This window comes from Protopterus annectens, chromosome 1.part0 (genome assembly GCF_019279795.1).
Source record: "Protopterus annectens isolate FY-2018-M chromosome 1.part0, PAN1.0, whole genome shotgun sequence".
In the NCBI taxonomy this organism is placed as follows: Eukaryota; Metazoa; Chordata; order Ceratodontiformes; family Protopteridae; genus Protopterus; species Protopterus annectens.
In genome coordinates this window covers 846,461,114-846,475,924 of record NC_056725.1, presented here as the reverse complement: position 1 = coordinate 846,475,924, position 14,811 = coordinate 846,461,114, and the positions used below count along the sequence as shown (strand labels likewise).

Below are 14,811 nucleotides of genomic sequence, written 5' to 3'. Positions count from 1 at the left end.
ATTTTACTTCGGGCCAGGGACGACAAGCTTCATTGCCATTCCATAGGCTGTCTCCTTTATCGTGCATTCAGAGTCCCTGGCTCCATTTCCCAAAAAAGTGGGGTTTTTTTTGTTTCAGTCAGTAATACAAGGATGTCCATTCCTTATAGCCCTTTCCCATGATGGTAGTGACAGATCCATCCAGTCCAGGGTGTAGAGGCATTTTGATCCTGGAGATGAGGGCAGTCCTGGTGTTGTAGGCCTTTCAGGATTTCCTCCCAAATGCTTCAATATCTGTGCAGACCAACATGTCTGTGGTTTGGTACATCAACAAACAGGGAGGAAATCTCAATGTTGTCTTAACACTTTCTAATAGTTCATTTCCCAGGGTTATCCATTGCCATTGTACTAGCGGACAAGTTGAGCAGATCTATCTTGACTCATGAATGGTCCCTCAATCCAACAGTAACAACTTTGATTATTAGTTGCTGGGGCCAACGTTGCTGTGACCTGTTAGCATCCCACCTAAACCACAAATGCTGCAGTTACCCTGATCCCTCCCCAGGGATGGTCAGCAAGGGATGCTCGTCCACATTTGGCCCCCAGGTCTCCTTTTTCCCCCACTTCCTGTAGTGAACAATTTCATATAGAAAGCAAATATGCAAGGTTTGGGTGATCCTCATTGCCCATTTCTGGCCACAACAAACATTATTTCCCTTCCTGTGGCTTCTGCTAGAACATCAGTATATGCTGGACCATTATCCAGATATATTGATACGTCTATCAAGAGTGCCTCTTCTAGAGCAGAAAACCATGAAGAAATGTGCTTGTTACCTCCAGTTCTAACTTTAGTCTGAGATGCTAGGCTTACCACGTTGGTTGTTTGGATCACTTTAGCATCTCAAAGGGAGTCCACTACAAAAAATATACCATCGCAAACAGAAAAGATTTTCCATTTGGGCTTTGTCCAGAGGTTTAGACCCTTTCTGTGCTCCCATTCATTCCATTTCTTGTCAGAATTTTTCCATAGAAGCTCCAGTTATTCATCTGTCAGTGATGGCTATCTCAAGCTTCCACATTGGACAGAATGGCAATTCTACAGCTTTAAGAATCTGTTAAACCTTTTGAAAGGAACCTTTCATACAGCCTCCTATCAGAGACCCACTGCCTCCATTGGATATCACCATGGTACTACAACCACTGACTTGACTGCCCTTTAAGCCAGCAGCATCAGTTTATCTATTTCTTATCCTGGAAAACCATTCCTTTGGTGGCTGTTAATTCAGCCAAATGAATTTGAGATGCAAGCATTGGTCTTTCACAAAGACTGCTTTATCACATGGGCTAATGCACCTTTCCTTTTGAAGGTGGCATCTGACACTAAACCTGCCAGCCTTTTTTCTGAGATTTTCAAACAACGATGAATACATGCTACATATGCTGGACATTCATCGCTATCCGAGGTTCCATCTTCATGTGACCAAACCTTTCAGAAAATCAGGCTAGTTTGTGGTGTACATGTCAAATTTGGTAGTGCAGTGTCTAAAGTGACTGAATGGTTATTCAAATGCATTCTTTGCTTTCAATAAAAAGGCTAGTCTTTTCAATTTAACCTAAGGCTCATTCCACAATATCCGTGGCCATTTCAACATAATTTGCCAACAGATTACTTAATATCTGTCCAGCAGCTACTTAGTCAGCAGTTGAGACATTTGTATCTCATTATAAACTGGATGAACAATCTAGATTACGTTCTTCCTTTCACTCCACTATCCTAGAGTGCCCTTCCTTGGTGCCATTCAGGACTATATTCTTGGGAATCTGTCCCACAGTTGAAATGGATGAAAATAACTTTCATAACCAGTGTTGCCTATGTGCTTACACTAACGATTAATCCAAGTTGTCTTATTTTCATCCACTTCAACGTCCTTCCCACATGCCCCCTTCCAAATTGTCACATGTAGGCTTTTGATGACTCTGTTGTATCTCGCATACCTTGTCTGCGCAGTTCTTGCAGCTGCTTTCCCATAACCTTGCAAGGTTTTTTTTTCTGTATTCTGGGATTTGTTTTGATTGGGTTTGTATGCTTATTCTAGATATGGGATACACTTTCTAATGGTGGCAAACCTTTATCTGAGGTGGAGCTCAGGGAGTCATGGATAGGGTTAGGAGTCAGAGCCCAGGAACTAAAGAGCTTCAAAATCTGTGCAAAGATCTGATCTGGTTCGCTCCCACAATTTAAATCGGACGAAAATCTAACAACATGGATCTATTGTTATAAGTATGTAACTTTCATTTCCTCAATGTAACTACAGAAACTGTACCTTTTTCGGAGAGAGAGACACTGGTTTATTCTCATGCCATTTTTAATACTGAAGAGGATGATATACCTCCTGTTTTTATCCTGCACAGCGGTGACTGCTGCAAAGTGCATGAATAGTTTTATTTGCGTTGATGGGCACCTTCTTGCTAGATTAGTGTCTTGTCTCCACATAAGAGGTTCCTTCAGTTTTGTTTTGCTAGGGTTAAATGCATAAAACAGTAACATGCAGCCATTCATTTGTCCCTTGTACCAAGATCATTTGCTTGACTCGTAAGTGGTTGGCTTTGATGGAGGCTTTGCAGAAGGGCATTTGTGCATTTTAAATTATCTATTGCCTTCATCAAGAGACTTCCTGCTAGTGCTTATGGTTCATGTACTTCCTTTGTTGCAAATACTGGAGGTCTTTATAAGCTACAAGTTTTGTTTGAGGTCACTTTTGAGAACATTATTTGAGCCTAGTGTTGTAGCTTCTGCTTGATAAATGGGTCAGGGTGAAACTAAACAGTCCAGGTTCTGGGTAAGTTTTCCTGTTTGGACTATGATGCCAAGGCATACATATCCCAGCATGAAGGGATGATTAAGAAAAATATTGCCCAGCATTGAGACCAGAAGGGGAAACCCCAGCAGTTCAGTTACTTACTGCAGAAAAATCCCCTCCTCTACAAGTTAGGTAATTTGGTAATTACTTGTATTTTGTGTATGCAACAGCAAATGAACAAATGTTTTATTTTTCTAGAAAGGTGAAATTACTCCATATATGATTTTCTCAGATGATCCAGATGAGCAGCTGACGGCAACACGGAAGTTTAGAAAGCTACTGTCAAAAGGTAAGCGCCGATTTTTTTCACTACATTCATATTGCATAGTTATCTTGGAGACTTGACCTTTTAATGACAAGTCCTCAGTTATATCTGTACCTTGGTCAAAGGGCCCAATAGCAGATGCTGAGGTGATTTTTTTTTCTCTCTCTTTTTATGTGTGTGTATATGTATGTATGTGTATATATATATATATATATATATATATATATATATGTATATATATATATATATATATATATATATATATATATATATATATATATATATATATATATATATATATATATATATATATATATATATAGGTATGTATATGTGTGTGTGTGTGTGTGTGTGTGTGTGTGTGTGTGTATATATATATATATATATATATATATATATATATATATATATATATATATATATATATATATATATAAAAAATATTCAGTCCAGTAACTCTCTGCAGGAGATAAATATTTGGCTAGTATAGTACCTGTGCTATCCAAATGATTATCCTGCAGTTACTTGTTAAAATTGATGAAGAAATGTTATTGATAAATAAGAGGTCCTGATGTTCTTCGTCTTCCATTGCTGCAGTCCTGACTATTGGGTATAGTCCGCGTCCCAGTCGGCCCGAATACCAGAGTATAAGGCTGACGTCGGTCAGGGCGCATTAGACTGACGTCAGTACGTCAGGGTACTAATGCGCATGACCGACGTCATATCCTCAGTCTTTTTTGCCGCATGGTCCGATGCAGAAGCAGTTTTGCGAGTGCAGGTTGGCGTACTGAAATATTTCCGAAACCGGAGTTTCAGACCGAAACAGAGTTGGCTAAGTACCCGCTGGGGAACATTTTGGTTTTTCTTGCCTCAGTATTTTACCGGATGTCAGAAAAGTGAATAACTGTATTTCTTGTGGGAAACAGATACCTCATAGGGATTATCATACCTTGTGTATACCTTGTTTAGGGCCTGAGCACGACGTTGTTGGTTGCCGCTCTTGTGCTAGGTTTAACAAACGCACTATTAAGAGGAGGTTGGACTGTGCCAGGTTAGTGTTTGGGAAGCGTTGCAATTACAAAATGCCGTCGGATGCTCCGGCCGCTTCTCCAAGAAGCGCAAGGATAAAACAGTGAAGCCTAGGGTTGAGGAACCGGCAGTCCCGGATGTCGGTTCTTTGGAAGGCTCAGTGGAGCCGGAGGTTTTGCCAGGAGTTTCCATGGAGTCCCAGGCAGAAACTATACTCTTACAGGATGTGCCTTCTCAGGAGGTAGGCCAGGCTGAGGGGCTTCTCAGGTGACTGTTCTTCCCTCTCTTCCCAAGGTAGTTAGGGCCTCTCCTTCTGTTGCCAAAACTTCTATGAGAGGTAGGCCTACTTCAGCTTCAGTGGGGGCTTCTCCTACCATTTCAGGTTCTGTACCTAAGAAACATATGCTTAAGATGGCAGAAGATTTGATTACTATGATTAGGGGTTCTATGCCCCGCCTGATAAGAGGCCTAGGGTGGAATCTGAGTTTGAGAGTTTTGAACAGTGTTCTGAGGCTTCAGAATCTTCTGTGGAAGATTTACAGGAGTATCCTACCTATTCTGATTCTGATGTGGATGATTCCACTCCTACAGCGTCTCCACCTGAGGATTTCTCATTTTCAGAGACTTTGCATTCCATGAGGGAGCACTTTAAATGGGAAGGCCAGGATTACTCTGACTCCAGGAAAAGGCTTAGGGAGTTCTTGTTTTACCCCAGCATAGGCCTTTAGCTATTCCTCCTGTGTTGAATGTGGTGGAAGATGTTTTTGCAGAGGCTTCCTTGAACCCTGACTCTTTGCCTCCTGCTCCTGTTAAGCCTGATAGGTATTATAGGGTGCCCGAAGCTCATAAATATTTGTTTAAGAGTCCTAGGGCGACCCAGAAACTATTTCCCAGGGGCCTAAGGGTGTAAAAGCTTCTGTGGTTAAAAATCCTGTCCCCACTGATAAAGAGGCGAGGGCTTTGGATAGGTGGGGAAAGAAAGTGTATACTTCTTCCACTCTAGCCATGAGAGCTTTGAATTGTCAGTTTCACATGTTAAAATATCAGAATTACCTTCTTTCACAATTGAAATCTAAGGTGGATGCTTTGGCGGAAGGTATTGAGTGTAAAGAGTTGCTGGATTTGGTTCATGTGTCTGAACAAGTGGGTAAGCATTCTTTGCAATGTGGTTTTGATGCTGTACAGGCCTCCTCGAGGGTGGCTGCTACCAGCTCTGTTCTTCGCAGGCATGCCTGGTTGAAGGATCAGAATTTAGCTGAGCATGTTAAGACAAGGATTTTGGATGCTCCTTTGCAGTCTGATGTGTTGTTTGGTTCGCCTGTGGAAGCTGTTTTAAAGAAAATGGAGGACAAAGCTAAGTCTATGCAAACTGTTAAAGATTTTTGCAGGTGCAGCCACCAAGTTTAGTAGAAATTGGCCTGCTAAGGGGTGGACATATCCTGCTTATGATTCTCAGTCTAGGGGTAGGTCTAGACGTGGTAGGGGCAGGGCTCAAAGTTCTTTTAGGCCTAGAACAGGGAGTTCACCTGCTCAGACTTCTGGTGAGGGCAGGGGTCAGTCCTTTCGTAAACAGACCCAATGACCTGTTTCTTCAGCTGCCAGCAGATTCACGTCTGGCAGCTCCTTTGGGGGGAACACTGTCTCTTTTCAAAGAAAATTGGGATTTAATTACTCTAGACAAATGGGTGTTGGATATCATTCACCACGGTTACAGATTTTATTTCCATACAATGCCCCCTTTCAAAGGCATGCCAGACGTTCCTCCTCTACAAAGAAAAGAGGCTCACAAGCAAGTTTTACAGTTACTTCACATAGGGGCCATTCAGCCAGTCCCTGTGTCAGAGAGGGGCCTAGGATTTTATTCTCGCCTGTTCCTTGTACCAAAGAAGGGGAACACGTGGAGACCAATTTTGGATTTATCTCTCCTCAACACGTTGTTGGACATTCCCAAGTTCAAGATGTTGACGTTACAACAGCTTTTACCTCTGCTGGGCAAAGATCACTGGATGGTAACTTTAGATCTCAAGGAAGCTTACCTTCATGTGCCTATAAGGCTAAGTTGCAGAAAGTATCTGCGGTTTCGAGCTGGAAATTCTCATTATCAGTTCTCTGCATTGCCCTTTGGCTTATCTACTGCCCAGAGTATTCACAAAGGTTCTGGCTCCAGTGATAGCTTACTTCAGGCTTCAAGGAATTCAAATCTATCCTTACTTGGACGACTGCCTGATTCTGGCTCAAGAAAAGGAAGACCTTCTACAGCATCTGGAATATGTTATAGCAGTGCTAAGATGCCTAGGGTATTCTGTGAACGAAATAAAGTCCAGTCTAGTACCCTCTCAAGACATGTGCTTTCTGGGTGTAAGACTGAATACAGCAGCCCAGATGGCCTTTTAACCCCGGACAAACAAAAGAGTCTGTCACTTTACTTCCATCAACTATCTCATCAGTCCGTGCTGACTGCAAGGACAGTCCTTCAAGCATTAGGGTTCATGGCATCTTGTATTCTGGTGCTTCCCAATGCCAAACTGCATATGAGGAAGCTACAATGGTATCTCAAAATGTATGGACACAGCACTGCCAGGATTTGGACACTGTCATTCAAATAATACCTTGCATTCAAAAGGAATTTTTGTGGTGGGCTCAGGAATGTCACCTAAACAAGGGACTCTCTGTGACCCGGCCAGAGGCAAGTCAGATTCTAACGACAGATGCCTCTGACATTGCTTGGGGAGCTCATCTAAATGGAAAGTGGATACAAGACAAGTGGCCTGCCAGACTACAGCATCTACATATCAACATGAAGGAGATGTTAGCAGTCCAGTTTGCATTAATGGCTTTCAAGGAGTTTCTTCTTCCAGGGCAGGTGTTGATTCTAACAGACAACACAACTGTCATGTGGTACATCAACAAGCAAGGGGGAACACATTCTTATCCTCTATGCAGGCAAGCAATGATTTTATGGGAGACTGCGCTAAGCTTGCAACTAACTCTTCAGGCAAGGTTTCTGCCAGGAGCACAGAACTCCTTAGCAGATGTGTTAAGCAGACAAATCATGGATCCCCACGAGTGGAAACTGGATCTTCATGTATTTCAGAAACTGACAGTGTCATGGGGAACTCCAGACATAGATCTGTTCGCTTCTCCACTAAACCACCAGCTGCCAAAGTATTGCACAAAGGGGTTTCATCACACAGCTTGGAAAGTGGATGCTCTGTCTTTCAGTTGGAAAAACCTTCATGTGTATGCCTTTCCACCTCTACCGCTTCTTCCAAAGGTACTATTAAAGGTCAGACAAGACAGGCCAAGGATGATTTTGATAGCTCCAGATTGGCCTCGGCAACACTGGTACCCACTTCTACGGAGTCTGGTAAAGGAGCCTCCATGGCTTTTACCTCTGATTCCTCATCTGTTATCTCAGAAGGACGGTCATCTGCTCAATGTCAAGCTTCAATCTCTTCATCTCACAGCCTGGCATATTCTGGGTTGAAACACAGCAGGTCTCAACTTCCTCAACAAGTTTTAAATGTGATTATGGAAGCTAGAAGGCCTAGTACTAGGAGAGTGTACGCAGAAAAATGGAAGAGATTTTTATTTTGGAGTACAGCAAAGAATTTGGAGATTTCAGAGCCTAATTTGAGTGTGGCTCTTCAATATCTTACTGAATTATTGGACAAAGGTTTGTCCTTCTCTTCCATAAAGATTCATGCTGCAGCAATTTCAGCTCACTATGATTGTGACCCACCTTTGTTTTCGCATCCTTTGTTCAAGCAGTTTCTTAGAGGGGCAAAGAATATAAGACCCCCATGAGCTCCTACTCCTGCTTGGGATCTCAATTTTGTGTTGGAAAACTTACTCTACAACCTTTTGAGCCTGCAGCTACTGCTGAATTGAAATATTTGTCATGGAAGACTGCTTTTCTGTTGGCTATTACTTCTGCAAGAAGGGTGTCTGAGTTGCAGGCCCTTATGGCAGTAGAGCCTTTTTTGATTTTCCATAAGGACAGGGTATCATTACGTACTAATCCTTCCTTTATGCCTAAGGTGGTTTCTAGTGTGGCTTTAAACCAAACTATTCATTTGCCTACCTTTTTGCAGATCCTCAAAATAAAGGGGAAAAGATTTTGCACACTTTAGATGTACACAGGCAATTGCGTTATTATTTGAGCAGGACTAAGAGTTTTAGGCAGTCTCAGCAGTTACTTGTTTCTTTTGCTTTGAGTTCACAGGGCAAGCCTGTGTCAAAACAAACTATTTCTAGGTGGATTGGCTTTTGCATTGCATTTTGTTATTCCCATCATGGCAAGGAGATTCCAGCTGGGATTAGGCCTCATTCCACTAGGGCTACTGCCACTTCAACAGCATTTCTAAGGGGGGTGGCTACTAAGGATATTCTGGAAGCAGCTACTTGGAGTTCAGTGCATACTTTCTCTAGGCATTATCACCTTCCTATATACTCTAAGACTAGGGCTGGTTTTGCCTCAGCTGTTTTACAAGGCATGTTGTCAGCTCCTACTACTTTATAATTTGCCAGCCTCCCTTACCTCTGCTTTGGGATTCTACCCAATAGTCAGGACTGCAGCAATGGAAGACGAAGAACATAGTACAGTTTTGTACCTACCATAAATGTAGATGTTCGAGGATTCCATTGCTGCAGTCCAATTTACCCTCCCTCCTTCCCCTCTGTGTTAGGGGTGGTTGTGTAGGTGAGTTTACATGCTTATATTTTATATATATATATATATTGTTGTATATATTATACATGTTTTTGGTGCAGTTTGTTTTGGGACTTGTCTTTTTGGGTCTTCTGACATCTGGGGCAAGAAAAGACTGAGGATATGACGTCGGTCATGCGCATTAGTACCCTGACGTACTGACGTCAGTCTAATGCGCCCTGACCGACGTCAGCCTTATACTCTGGTATTCGGGCCGACTGGGACGCGGACTATACCCAATAGTCAGGACTGCAGCAATGGAATCCTCGAACATCTACATTTATGGTAGGTACAAAACTGTACTTTTGTCTTCTCCATGAACGTAGAAATATGTGTAGCTAGTCCACGCCTTCTTAATGTGCAGATTAAGATTAGCATCTGACCTCGATCCTTTCTTTGGAAGCCAGTCATATGATGAGATTTTTTTTACCTTGTCAGGAAATTGGATAAATTTGTGGAAAAGTGGTAACAGTCCTATTTATTTTTTTAAATATATTTTATTGATTTGCATGGGGTGTAGCACCCTATAGCAGCAAGCTAAATTACATTTACTGTGGCAGTTTTTTCACCAGTTCTGGACATTATATAATTGCAATTTACCAGAAATGTCCATTTATTTAAAGGGGGCAGTCAGAAGTTAAAAGTAAAGGACGTTTAAGGTGATCATTGCTGTAGCTTGGTGGGGGAGGATGTTATTCATTGTTTTAAAAGCAACAAGTTGGAGTGCATTACTGTGATAGTTAATTTCTCATTTTTATTATAATGTAACATCATGCAGGTATACAGAAGTGACTGTTTTGTGTGTGTATACAAAGTTGAAATTCCATATTGATTTCACTATTCCTTTAGTTTATTCGCAATCGCACCTCAGAGATGTGTACATATATAGCAAGCTTTCTTTTTTTGTGGGGGGGGGGGCAGGCTGTTCATGAAAGCAAAAGGCAGTTGTGATTCATGCAAATTAATATTGCTAGTTTAACAGGAGAGGCATGCGTACACATACCCAAGTGTGAAAGATTGAAAGAAATTACCGTGGTTTATATTTCTTTTTACTTTCTTTGCAATCAAATTTCAGAGGTGTTCATGGAAGGTGAATGCCTTTCTAAGGTGGGGGTTAGGAGGTATGCAGTACATGAAAGCAGTGTCTTTTATATCATTGTGGACTAAAAAAATGATTGGGGTTGTTGGGGAAAGTGCATTTGTCTAACTGAAGCAAACTGAAATACATTACTGTGACATAAGGCTCATCTTCTCAATGAGATACCAGAAGTATACAGATTGTGTATCCTGGGGCAACTGATGTACGAAAGCCAAGGGCAACTGTAAGATTACTTTTGAATGAGTATGGTTTGTTGGGGTGGCAGTATCTCAAAAATGAAATATGTTAACTTTTTGTATGTAATTACTTCAGTCATAGGCAGTGTACCCCTTCAGAATAAAGATAAAACGGTCTAGTGTGTCTGTGTGTGCATGTGTTTTGTACCCAAGTACCTAATTAGAAGTTCCTGTTTTTGGAACAGTATGGTAAATTTATCCTCTGGTCTTTGGCTAGTGAATGGTCTTAATTGCTAAATAGTTAAATGTGTTTGACTACTGCCTTACAGATTCTTATTATGTTCTCCACGAAGATAATATGGTGGTTTAGCCTGTTAGTCTTTTGCCTGGAGCTGGTCCCAATTTATGATGAAGGCATGATTTCCATTTAGTTTGTCCTGCTGGTCTGTATAGTCTCACCCAAGTGTAATCTACCAAAGTGGACAGATTAGCAAAGCCTTTGCACTCCACACTAGTGGAAGAGGGAGAAGAATTCCCCTATTACAGCTTCTGCATTTTTGGTAATCCTTTCAGAATTCTGTGTGGCATAGTTTTATGCAGTTTTTTTCATCTCAAGCTTCTGACTATTGAAACCGAATTCTGCTCTGAGTGACTTGCAGCCATTTAAAACTTGTTCTATTTTACTTTTCATTGCTTACAAAGTTATTCCCTGTGTAGCCATTACTGAATAATGTCAGTGACAGTTTGTTTTTGCACAGCAGTACTTTTGATTATGTTTTGTCATTGGTTCCTTTGAAAGTCCATTTAACAGGATTGGGGAAGAAAAACTTGGGTGAAGCTGGGGACAATCCAAAAACACTCCCCATCTATGTTTCACCCTTTGCTTCTTTTTACTAATAAAATCTACTGGGAAGTTGCTTTGCCATAGTGTAAGGTAAAACACTCTGCACAGCCAACCTGTCAGTTAATGGATGTGATGGATCAGATTTTGTTTTACAGTAAACTGTTGAGACAGAAAATCCAGTACCTCTTTCACAGCATGTAAAATAGTGTCCATCACTTTTTAGGTAATTAAACTGCAGACAGTGCCTTAAACTGTTTCATGTCTTTTTTTTTTTCAATTTTTTTTTTTTTTTTCCTCCGCAGAACCCGATCCTCCTATAGATGAGGTGATTCAGATACAAGGGGTTGTACAACGGTTTGTTGAGTTTCTCAAAAGAAGTGAAAACTGTACCCTGCAGGTATGCAAGTGGCAGGCCAACTGTGGCTGTTTAGTACGTGGGGTGCGTTTTGAGTTTCAACACAGAAAATTCCGTATCCTGATTTAATTTTTTCCACTTTGGTGATTGTGTAATCTGTTCTTAGGATTTGTAGATTAAACCACTCACTAATTACATTAGGTACAGATTTTATAAAATGTTTTTAAATTTCTTTGGAATATGTTAAGCAGTTGTCCATCTTTAAAGTGCAGATCTACCCCTTCAGTGTAGTTAACCATATCCCAGGGCTTTCCTTCCTTTATGATACAAATTTAGTTTAGTCCCTTTACATTTATTCTTCACTTCTTTGTGTGTCATGAATCATGGTGGTCCCAGCATCTTTTGTTCAGATCTGGCATGGTTTCAGAAGGAAGCATTTCCTACCTTCATGTGACCTGGAGGAGGAGAATGTATTTTCTTTAGTTTTGTGTGTTCATCATTTCCCGCAGTTTACATTCACTAAATGTATTGCTGAAGTCCGTAAAGCACTGTAAGCTTTGCACATAAGCTAAAATGGAAGAAAAAACTATTTCTGGAGTTGTTTTTCATAACTTCATATGAAGAACAGGGATGAGTTTTATAATGCAGTATCAAATGCACAGACTGGCAGGTATTTCTACAGTTACAAAGATGAAACATTTAAGGACAACCTGGAATACTGGGAGAAGCTTTTATGTACATTAGCGTCGCTGTCCGTTGAAGATGAAAGGACAGAACCGTTAGAGTAATGTGGCAGCTTTGACACCTTACCAACATGGAAACTGGTTAAGTACTACTGATCTGAATACTTGACAAAATCATGCAGTTTATTTGGTTTGCATGGAAGAAGATTTAAATGTGTCATGAGTCTAACACCTTATGGTTAACATATATCAGAATAATTAAGTGGAAAAGAAGCATTGATACTACTAGAGACAGTTTAAGAAGCAGGTTATTCCCAGCATTCATTATTTTAAATTCAGAAACGAGCAGACTTAGTCTGGGCCACTTACTTCATTGAGGGAACAAAATAAATAGGTTGAAAAGCAGAATCGCCATCAGTATATTAGTCTTAGTAGGGCAATTTTGGGGTGCAACATATAAATGGTAATTTCGTAAACCAATATAGAATGTCATATCTAGGTAATTGTGATGAATCATTAAAGAGCAGAACTTTTTCATTTGTCACTTTTTCCTTTATCAAAGCATATGTTTGCCATGCATCAGAAAAGAAATGAATGAATTAATGGTGAGAATAGCATGCGTCTCCGCCACTGCAGTATTTGAGTTATGACCACTGTTACTTAGCAGTGCTATGCAAGGAGGGTCGACGTGCTTTACCCTGTCAAGTCTACATTTCAGAGGTGTCTTGTCTCTGAGCTACAACAGAATGGCATTAAATGAACTGATCCGAAGGATATTGCCAGTATCCTGGCAGATCGATTCAGTGCCAACTTCACCCCCTAAACTGCCCATTTCAATACCAAAAGATTGCCAAATTCCTGTAGTTATGGCCACACACAAGCGCACTCCAAAGCTAAGAATATAGCATCCATGGGACCAGACGACATCCTGGGCTGTGTACTACATGAACTGGCACCTCACCTAAGTGTTTAATGTGTTTAGTGTTTAAACATGTTTAATCATAGCCTTACTTCAGGCTTCGTGCCCACTGAGTGGCGCACAGCTACATTTATTCCACTCCAAGGGGGGATCCACCATGGATCCTGGGAACTACCGCCCCATCAGTCTGATGAGCCTGATCTGCAAGGCCATGGAACGTATTGTCATGGAACTTGTAAACAAAGACATTTGGCAACCTTCAAACACTGGACCCCACCCAGTTTGGATTTGTGAAGGGCCGATCTTGTCTCCTGAGCCTGAGTGATTTCTTCGAATCAGTCTCCAGAGCTGTGGACGAGGGTAAGGTGGTCCATACAGCCTGTCTGGACCTCGCCAAGGCCTTCGACTCCATCCCCCCACTCTGGAATCCTAGATAAACTTACTAAGCTGGGCATTAATCCCTACGTCACTCGATGGGTTGCCAACTGGCTTACTGACAGAACACTCACTGTAAAAATAGCCAACTTCATATCCAGCTCCAGACAACTGAAGTACCTCAGGGTTCAGTCCTGGGACCGCTCTTGTTTTGGCATCTACTTCTCTGAAGTACAGGCCAGTACTAAGGGACTCTGGCTAACAATGTTTGCAGATGACTGCAAACTGAGAGCCATTATTGAATCCAAACCAGACTTTAAAGGTGTCAAGGGTACCTATTCTGACAAATCAGACAGTTTGTGACCATCTAACTTATACTGCCACCCCCCTTCTACCTTGGTTATTCTCTCTGTGTCTCCCTCCCTCTCCAGTGTGGAGACTAATTTAGGTTAGTGTGTCCTCAGCATCATTGAAAGGCTACAAACTGGCAATAGCTTCTTCCTCGTACTCTCAAGTATCCTTAAGCTAAGAACACCTGGTCTTACCTGTTCTGCAAGACGTGTTCCATCAGGGAGCTATAGAGCTAGTTTCCCTTCACCAGCAGAAAGAGAGATTTATTAAAGACTCTTTCAGGTCCTGAGAAAGGAAGGCAACTGGAGGCTCATTCTGGGTTTCAGTCCTCACTTTTTAATGGTGCCAAAGTTCAAGATGTCTTCACAAACTCTTCTAGCAGTGATCCTTCCTCAAGCTTTCTTGGCTGTCCTGTACTTCAAGGACTCCTGTCTTTTTATCCCCATTGTTACAGTTCAGAAACGAGGGTTTTACCTTTTAGGTTCATAGGTTCATAGCTTTATACTAGGCTATCTGCCCTAAGGCATTTATAAGCCTAGCCCAAAGTTTTGTGGCTTACACCACCCCTTATGTTAAAAAATACCGTGCCCATTAGTTTGTTGTGCCTCTGTCCAGCAGTGACACAGAGATGATTCCCGGGGTAAACCTATGATCTCCCATCCACCGGTCAAGATTTCTCTTGAACAGAGCCAGCGAGGTGCTCTGCCTCACATGGACCGGGATTTTATTCCACAGCATAGGGAGTCTCTGGGTGACAAATCTATCCCTCCAGCATGTCCTATTTATATCCGTGCTAAGGTTCAAGTCGCTTGCTCTAGTGGATCTGGTAGATTTGGATTTTTTGAGGTGGAGCATGTCCATTAATTCCGGGTTGAACATGGCCTTGTATGTCAGGCATAGGTCACCTCTGAGCAGGCGGTATGCGACTGAATAGAGCTGGAGTTTCTTCAGTCTGGCAGCATATGACAGATTTTGGAGTCCCTTTATCCTTTTGGTGAGGAACTTTTGGGGTCTCTCCAATTGCTGCAGGTGACTGGTGAGATACATCCCGAATGGGGCATTGTACTCTATCATTGGTCTGATATGTGAAGAGTACAGGGGAACAATGACCTCACTTGATCTGGATGTGAATCCCTTCATGATCAGGTGGGCAATGTAGAAGGT

The 14,811-nt window shown here is 41.6% G+C and overlaps 1 protein-coding gene across 1 annotated transcript in view; it reads left to right on the top strand.

Annotated features, from left to right (window-relative positions):
- KPNA5 (karyopherin subunit alpha 5) overlaps positions 1-14,811 on the top strand; it is a 710,535-nt gene that overhangs the window by 131,200 nt on the left and 564,524 nt on the right. The window contains exons 4-5 of the mRNA XM_044063660.1: positions 3,039-3,129; positions 11,267-11,361. Coding sequence (XP_043919595.1) covers positions 3,039-3,129; positions 11,267-11,361 — 186 coding nt within the window. The remainder of the gene's footprint in view (positions 1-3,038; positions 3,130-11,266; positions 11,362-14,811) is intronic.